Source organism: Anneissia japonica, unplaced genomic scaffold (assembly GCF_011630105.1).
Source record: "Anneissia japonica isolate Jap-2015-1 unplaced genomic scaffold, ASM1163010v1 scaffold287864_len1152817_cov193, whole genome shotgun sequence".
NCBI lineage: Eukaryota > Metazoa > Echinodermata > Crinoidea > Comatulida > Comatulidae > Anneissia > Anneissia japonica.
In genome coordinates this window covers 1,112,666-1,121,554 of record NW_022710960.1, presented here as the reverse complement: position 1 = coordinate 1,121,554, position 8,889 = coordinate 1,112,666, and the positions used below count along the sequence as shown (strand labels likewise).

Genomic DNA, 8,889 nt, shown 5'->3' with positions numbered 1-8,889 from the left:
CCAAAGCATTGCAGTACAGATGTGATTATTTGTATTTAGGTGATGTAAGCTACTTGCGAAACAGGTACTGATTTTCGGTGGTTTTTGGCTGTTTTTTTTTTTCGTTATTATGCAATATCCAGCCTTAAAAAGTAGCGGAATGATGTCGTGATATATAGAAGACCCAGTAAATAAGATATGAGCACATTCCTGCCAGCGGTTTCAAAGGAGATCGGGTTACGTGGTGGCGATTAGCAGAATTAATATATATATATATATTATGAATATTATTATTATCATTTTTCCTTAAAATCATCCTAGTTTCTCACCATTCTCATTTCTGGATCAAGAACTGTGCTATGTTTCTGAAGAAGCTCAATAAGTTCTTGAGGTAAATTGCTCAAATCTGTCTGATAGCAATGTGCAATCTGAAGAAAATCAAATAAATACATATCTGCATCAATAGTAATAACAAAAATAAAAAAATAAATATATATACATAAATGCTAATAAGAACAATAAAATAAAATAAAAAATTATAACAATAAAATTAAACTTAATTCATAATGCTATGCCACTTTTATCTTGAAGCAGTGAAGTTCTTGACAAAGAAATTCAAAATCCCAAAAATCATTTCTTGGCATGTCCATTTATTCATTCAATCTATTCTGCCGTCTTGAACTATGACTGAATTGATATGAATCAATGTCCTCAATCTAATACAGTCTTCAGCCAGCACAGTCTTCTATTGGTATTTACAGAACAGGCTCTTTAAATTTCTCTTTATGGTATCTCTGTACCGATGTTTGGGTCTGCCTCTTTGTCTGAAGCCGCATGTTAGCCTGGCCCAGCCCATCGTAGATTTCTCTGAATAAGGAGGACATGAACACACTTGAGGCGTGGGGCGGATTGCTAAAAGCGGTCTTTAGACAGTCTCAACACTTAGCCGGCATTAATCGTGACGTCGCTACTGGTCTATGATTATAGACCATCGCTATACCAGTCTAACCAGTTACAGTAACCGTCTTAAATTTTAAAGTCAGGCTCCGGAGGAAAAAAATTTTTTTGATATGTTGTAGAACTGATTTTTCTAAGACAGAAAAAATTTGTTTGACGAAAAACTAAGCAACGGTGAATGAGATACAGATTTTTGAATATTTAAAAACTGGGGGAAAAAGGGGCGTAACCGCCCATTTTTACACCTTTTTCCCCCAGTTTTTAAATATTCAAAAATAAGCCACTAATTCATCCATCATTGGAATATTGTAACAGTGTTTGGGTGCCTAGATTCCTTGAAGATGAAGATACTGTAGATTAGAGAAATTGCAACAAAAAGCTACTTGATTTATTTCGGGGTTGAGGGGACTGGATTATGAGAATAGGTTAACAAGACTAAACCTTCCTACACTAACTTATAGAAGGAAGAGAGCATCAGTTAGCCAGGTTTTAAAAATTTTTAATGGTTTTAATAAGTTTGGAGTTCATACATTTTTTGAAATGTCGTCAGCTGTATTTACTAGGGACACTCACTAAAATTAAAGAAACCGAGAGTTAAAACTATGTGGGGAGAACAAAGTTTTAGTGCCAGAGTAATTAACAATTGGAATAACTTGTCAGTTAAAGCTGTGTGTTCATAGTCAAATAATCAATTGAAGTCAAGGCTTGAGAAGACCACTGTTTTGATCACCACCAGAATTTTAAACAGCATGTAAAAGACTCGTACGAAGGGGCAAATAAGCAATAATGCTTTATGCTTTACAGTAGCTTCAAGATCAAGGTTAAATCAAGGTAAAATGTAACGCCGTAAAATGATCTAAGACGGTTTTATTTCTTCTCCGAGTAGGCTTTAAAGTCAGGCTCCGGAGGAAAAAAAATTTTTGATATGTTGTAGAACTGATTTTTCTGAGACAGAAAAATTTTGTTTGACGAAAAACGATTTTTGCATCGTTCAAAACTATAACACTACAGTTGGGTAGAACACGATCTACTGTACCAGACATGAAACCATGTTGTGCATCAGAGAAAAACAAATTTCATTGAAAATGCTTAACAATTTCATCTCAACAAATGTTTCCATTGTCTTTACACAGGTACTAGACTTAGGCCTATGTGTAGATCATCCAATAGATGAAGAATCGAACAAAGAATATTTTGCCCAAGCTTCTCAGCGTATGTAAAAACCGGTCTACGTTTATTTACGTTAATTTTCATAAATATGCATGTTTTGAGCAAGCGTAACAGCATCCTCAATTTTACGTTACCAGGAAAAGCTTGTTGCCTTTCGATACTCAAATCGGTCTCAGCAAAGACTGTTTTATAGCAATGATCTTTGCAAAGTGACTTTAGTAAGATGGTCTAAGTGATAAAGCCGGCTTTCTTTCAGGAGTTAAGACTACCAGCCATTTTATAGCAATCTGCCCTGCTCGCTGGATTGTAACTTCTTTGTAAGTCACAAAGAGTCCCCACTTGATATTAATAAATTTATTGCATGTCCATAACTAATAATAAAAATCGAAAAGATATTTATTAATATTATTATTTGTTATCAATTTTTAAAAATAAATTAACAATAAAAAAAGAAAATTTAATAAAAAATAAGATAATAAATTATTTATAGCATTACCTGACAATGAAACATGACAAGCTCATGTAAAGACTTCGAATACTGTGAAGGTTTCAAGTGGAAGATTTGAAGGTTGGACTTGTAATGGCGATGTTGCTGATAAAACTAAAATTGAAAAGAAGAAGCTATGTCAATGTCCAACAAATGAGATATGTTACATTTTTAACAATTACAGTGTTACTGTATTTTTAAAATAGTTTATTAATCTATTTTAAAAAGACAACAAGCTTTAGTGAGTGAACAGTATGCAGTACAGGTTTACAGCCATGAGCATGAGTAGCCGTAGGCCTAGTGAGAGCAGCACTGAATTGCACACATGTAGCCTGCTGGGGTGTCGGCTATCTCATACACAAGCCAACACGTACACATGCCAACTCGTACATACTTTGGCAAACTCGTACACACGATTGGTGATCTCGTACACATGACTTTTGGCGAACTCTTACGCAAATGCATTTTTGATAGTCAATTTCAATTTTTTTTTCGATCTACTGTAGCTGCATCAATAGGGTGAGCAAAGAACAAATTGCCAATGGGATAGATTTGGACGGTAGAATCTTGTATTCTGCAGTAAAAGTTCTGATTCTTAATTCTTAACAGATTTTCAGTTGTAACAACCCTGGTACAGTAAAGTGCCAATTAATCCATTTTCGGGTATCTACAGGTAGGGGGAAAAAATGTTTTGTTTTGTACTGTAACATTAATTTATTAACAACTATTTGTATTGATGTTATTTTCTACTTATTAGTTGCAACTAGGGTATAATTTGCTGAAACGTTCTCGCAAATAGATTACTACGGTAGGCCTACTCTTGAGGTGAAGCATACACAATACTGTTTGTATTTTCTTGTTTGTTTTATTTCCATTTTCGATACATATTCTGATGTTTATAAAATAAATGGAAATATAGTAAAATATAGATTTAATATAGTATATAAATATATATGGCTGTTTTGGGATTCTTTTTAAAAGGTGGAAAAATTCACGAGGCCACTAGTTCCCTGGTAACTAGGCTTACAAAAATAATCGGAAAGAAAATTTCCAACTTAACCAAAAAGGTTCCCATAGTACTTTTGAGGAAGCAAACACATTCTTTATACAACGCCTCCAGGAATGTCTACAAATTACTGCAAAGACAGAAGTAGGTCAAATGCTACAAAATATCTATTTTTAGGTGCAACACGTGTGCGCGATAGCAGTGACGTCACGTGTGTTCACCTACTTCATATCACCATCAACTCTAGACTGTCTGCTATATCAGGGGTGTCATTTTAAGCCAGCAGCCGGCGCAATCTTCATCTAGCCGGCTGAGAGTCAATAATGTTTTGGGACGGGGTTCCAAATTGTGGCAGCTAAAAAAATTAAAAAGGATCAGTGGATGTTAAATCTAGGCGTCCCTAAACTGTACCATCCGCAGAAGGCCACAACTGCCCTACTCTCCCCTGTTAGGTAGGCTAAATTGCACACACTCTCAACCACATACGGTGGAGTCTGTTACTGGTACTGCCCTGGGCTGGTTAGGTCTACTGTAGCTAGCCGCAGATTAAACAATGCTAAAAAAAACACGTTTTTGGCCTTCCCCAATTCCTTCTTTATTTCAAAAGGTAAAGGTATATTGGACTCGTCATATTGACAAAACAAAACAAAAACAGATAACAACAACAGTGAAAGTGTTTTAATATCAAATCGTCAAATATCACATCCACATTGTGCAAAGAATCATGAACAAAAGACTGCAAAATTAAATTGTTTTTAAAGAGCGAGTTTTTTAAAATCATGTGATATGGGTGCATGTCGTTGTGCATATAACAAAACCACTTCGGTTGTACAGTATACACAGCCGCTGTACGTAAATACAACAATACAATTTGAGTAGTTTAAATTACAAGAGTAAATGTTACACTAAACTTGTGTACGAGCTAGCCAATTCATGGCATGTACAGGCTTGCCAAAACTGTGTGTACGAGTTCGCCAAAGTGTGTCGTACGAGTTGGCATGTGGACTCCTCCACAGTGAACTGACTGGTTAGCCGCCAGCCAAAGCAAGACCACGGTGGAGAGGCCTAGCTAGTCAGGCTAGAGCAAAACATAGAAGAAATGAAATAGATTACCTCCTCCTTATATGATTCTGGATCTCTTTTTATCAAGTTCTGCAGCTGTGGCAGATTATTAGGCAACTGGTTCCTATTACGGTCACTCATTTTCCTTCAAATTTACTATTAAAAAACAAGATCATTAACACTCCTTGACGTTCCACACGTGTACTCTAGAGTGTTGTTGGTTGATTACTACCGCCACACTGTGTCGGCGGTGTCGGTCCGGTCCGCCGGTAAAAGGCAATCTAAAGTATGACGTAATTACATGCACATGCGTAAAAGGAAAACAACTTGATGACTGATGAGAGTGAGAACTTCCACGTAGTACTTTAACTTATGATTGTTTACTTTTTTATTTCATACTTTTATGTCGTTTTAGTTATACCAAACCATTGACAATGCACGGTTCTGAAGGATCAGACAGCTCAGTGAAGATATTCGCCAACATCTTCATAACATTTGTAGGCGCTGGCGTTCTAGGCCTACCGTTCGCGTTCAAAGAGGTAAGTCATGACAAGGTAGGGCCTACTAGTAACTAGGCAGCCTAGACCGAGGCGGATTCCCAACGAATTCGCTCGGCTTGACTCAAGTTTAGGCCTAGACTAGGCCTTGGTTATATCGATTCTTATCCCATCCACCACTTCCCACCAGTTATCATTTAATTAATAAAAATGAATATATGTCTTTTCCAACCAAGGGCCCAAGCAAAGATTCTGAAAAAAAAACACAAAAAAAAAAACAACCCCCCCCCCTCCCCCCCCCCACCAAATAAAAAAAAAAAATCCTATATAGGCCTATGGCTTGGTTGGTAGTTATCTTGTGTATCATTAACCTAGCCCTTCTTCTGCGCACCCATTTGCTTAGCGATTTTCCGTGCAAATTTGAGTTGGTCTTTGAGGTATTTATTTATCATCCGTACAATTAAAAAACTTTATTTACAGTATGGACAAGATATCTAAAACATATAAAGCTAACTTGTTGGTTTGATCAGAGTAGTATAATAATAATGTTGATTGGTTTTGTCCTCAACAGGCTGGTATATTAGAAGGCATTGTCATAATGATACTTATATCAGCTGTCAGGTAATTATTATTGAATTTCCACATCATTTTTGACAAATTTAAATTTCTCAATTCGGCCAGTCGAAGAAGATAATATTGAGTATACTATGTTAAAAGCCATTTGGCTCTTCAAACCATTTCAGAAAATGTGAACATGATCAATTATGTTTAAAAAGCATAAACTTTTAAATATAAATAGAAAAAAACATACATAGTTACACTCTTTATTATCATCACAAAATTATAAAGCAAAAAAAACATACTTTGAAGAAACTTCTTCCGTTCTTGAGAGAAGCTTAGCTCAGTTACCTAATCTGGTGGTAGCCACTGTGTGTGCGCTGAACCATGGAGATGTAAGTCCCTGGCTCAATTTTCATTGATGCCTATTCTTGTGTTTTAGTTAGCCTGAAATACAAGTTACAATAGTGGATGACGTTTAAGTTTGTGTGAATTTATGGCCCATGTGCATGTTAAAGAACACATTACACTCTTTGGAAAAGAGTAGGGATTGCCTCCCGGTGTACTGCCCAATCACCACCAGAAGAACCCCACTGGAAATGAGTCTTCTTCTAGACTTCCATGGCCTATCCTTGGTGTTTACACAGAATAAATCCAATCCAATCCATGTTGTAACCAAGTCTTTTCAATTTCAATGTATATTTATTTCAGCATCAAAGCTATGCTCCTGTTAATAGACTGTAAATATAGATTGAACAGGCGGCCAGAAATACGCAAGATTTATAAAATTGTAGAAGTCGAAACAGAAGAAAATCATCAAGGGAATACTTATGAAAAATTAGATTTACTAGAAAGTCATACAAATGAATCAAATGGATTCAGACATGATGTCCAGGACGTAAAAGAATTAAAGGTAAGTAAATAGTATTAAATAATAGAATAAATTCATTCGGATTGTTGAAATAATATTTCGGTAATCTGATTTTGGAAAGTATAGGCAAAATTACTGTTTATGGGTACTATGATATTATAAATATTTACTATCTTTCAGAATCTTGGTTTACGCTGATCATTTCTTTCACTGTCATAATTTTAAGAGACTATTATTTGTTGGGTTTTTTTTGGCTGTGAAATGAGGAACAACCCACAAAATTTAAGACTTGTTTCTAGTGGGGTCCTTCTGGTCATAAATTGGTTAGTTTAAAACCAGGAGACAATCGACCGGTGCACTCTTTTCCTAAAATAACAATGAATAAGCCATAGACTGTAACATGCACCAATGGCTTAAATGTGTCATATGAAAACAGCATAAAAATTGTTCTACTAATGATTATAAATTCAATTTTATTTACCGATCAATCAATTATCCCACAAATTTGGCTGAACACTGAACAGTATAATTTAAGCAGATGGCTATTCTTCTGTGAGATTATTGTGAAATTAATGCTGTAAAGAGCACACAGTCAGTGAGATACCTCAGAGATAATTCATCTATAATTTTATAGCAGTAATAATATTTAATTTATTTATGAACTTTACCTTTAAAAAAATGCACTTGTTTGCTATTTTAAATGGTAGACATTTGGCTGAAATGTGTGTCGTTTAACAAAATTTTGATAAATACCATAAACAAAGACAATAATATGTAGTATATGTGGCAAATATGCAAAAAGCTATAAAATGGTAAAAGAATCATTTAAATCCGACATTTCATTGAAGTTACAGTAGTTCTTTTAAAGAATTTTTTTTGAGAAATCAGCCTTAAAGGTTAGTGATTTCTAGCATTTCTTAGGCAGAAACCATCACCAAATCCTTAAAAATTGTTGTTTCAACATTGAGAATTGGGAAAATAACATTTTTTTTTTTTTTTTTCAGAGTTCTCAGAAAGAATTGGATTATGGTGATCTAGGTTTGTTATTTAACTATACTGAACATAAAACGAAAAGTCCACTGAATAATAAGATAGTATAATACATACTCCAAGTATCGAAATGCACGCCATTGTGTCGGGATTCAATTCCAACACAATGGGGGTGAATCTTATACTGAACATTTTGAATATGAATCATTTATAAGGCCCCATAAAGGGACAAAAAGAATGATGATATATGTAAGGTCAATTAAAATCCCAGCCTACCAAAATACTTTAAGAATCTATGATCAGTTTAATTTTGTGCAATGAACCTTAGAATTAGGCATGCGTAAATGTAAAAACATTTCAGACCAACCCACCAACCAATCTCCAAATGTCACAGTGCTTTTGGGAACACAGAAATTTTATTTGGCATCATAACTGTAGTATAGGTGGTGTGAAAAGACCTTTACTATTGTATGGTTTGTGTAAAATGTAATGTATTTTTAAGTACATATAAATAAAATTTTAAAAATGTTTTTATTTGTAGGTTATTATGCTCTTGGTAATACTGGGAGAACGGTTGTGGACACAGTAATCGTTATATCTCAAACAGGTACAGTGATTTATGCAAGATACGTTCAAGCAGGCAGCCCCTTAGTTTCAGCTCCATGTCAGTATTGTTGGAACCCCTTGTTCCTCATCTAACTGCATCTAGAGCTGGGAATTTGGCATAGGCACTTAATATCACAGGATCTACTCAACTGTGTAGGCCTAAAGCCAGGCATGAACTACATCTGGTGGTACTCACAGTGCCACGATCGTTTTTAATGACGATCCGTTCAGACAGCCACTGAAAATCAGCTGACGGTGTTGTATCGACTAGCGCTCATACAACGCAGTGAGTGCTCGGCTTTAATTATAGGTCAAAGTGTAAACCCCAGGCAACATGTGGCCCGATAGCAATTTTGTTGCAGCCCGCAAGTTGGCTTAGATGTGGACAAAACTGTAGATATAATGTTGCATTATTGTTTTTGTGCCTGAATACAGCGGGCTATTCCATTATTTTCTTATGAGTAGGCCGGGCACTCAAGAAAATAATGTGCCTGAAGAAAACAGGCAATTCCATTATTTCATTGAGGGTATGCTTTTTCTTTTTTTTCTTTTCTTTGTAGGGTTTTGTTGTGCCTACTTGATATTTATTACTGAAAACCTTGGATCATACATTGTAAAATTTGCCACATTCCAGTGGTTATTGTTTCTACTTCCACCTCTGGCATTTCTTGCCATGCTGAGACATCTTAATCATTTAGCTATATTC

The 8,889-nt window shown here is 35.4% G+C and overlaps 2 protein-coding genes across 2 annotated transcripts in view; one reads left to right on the top strand and one right to left on the bottom strand.

Annotated features, from left to right (window-relative positions):
- LOC117107139 (protein SDA1 homolog) overlaps positions 1-4,906 on the bottom strand; it is a 14,704-nt gene extending 9,798 nt beyond the window's left edge. Inside the window, exons 1-3 of the mRNA XM_033248698.1 lie at positions 4,713-4,906; positions 2,603-2,707; positions 309-407 (exon numbers count right to left, since the gene is read on the bottom strand). Of these exons, the coding sequence (XP_033104589.1) occupies positions 309-407; positions 2,603-2,707; positions 4,713-4,802 (294 nt within the window). The 5' untranslated portion in view covers positions 4,803-4,906. The remainder of the gene's footprint in view (positions 1-308; positions 408-2,602; positions 2,708-4,712) is intronic.
- Positions 4,907-4,963: 57 nt separating this feature from the next.
- The window catches only part of LOC117107140 (amino acid transporter AVT3C-like), a 9,793-nt gene continuing 5,867 nt past the window's right edge, over positions 4,964-8,889 (top strand). Inside the window, exons 1-6 of the mRNA XM_033248700.1 lie at positions 4,964-5,200; positions 5,730-5,779; positions 6,428-6,629; positions 7,592-7,625; positions 8,119-8,184; positions 8,744-8,886. Of these exons, the coding sequence (XP_033104591.1) occupies positions 5,096-5,200; positions 5,730-5,779; positions 6,428-6,629; positions 7,592-7,625; positions 8,119-8,184; positions 8,744-8,886 (600 nt within the window). The 5' untranslated portion in view covers positions 4,964-5,095. The remainder of the gene's footprint in view (positions 5,201-5,729; positions 5,780-6,427; positions 6,630-7,591; positions 7,626-8,118; positions 8,185-8,743; positions 8,887-8,889) is intronic.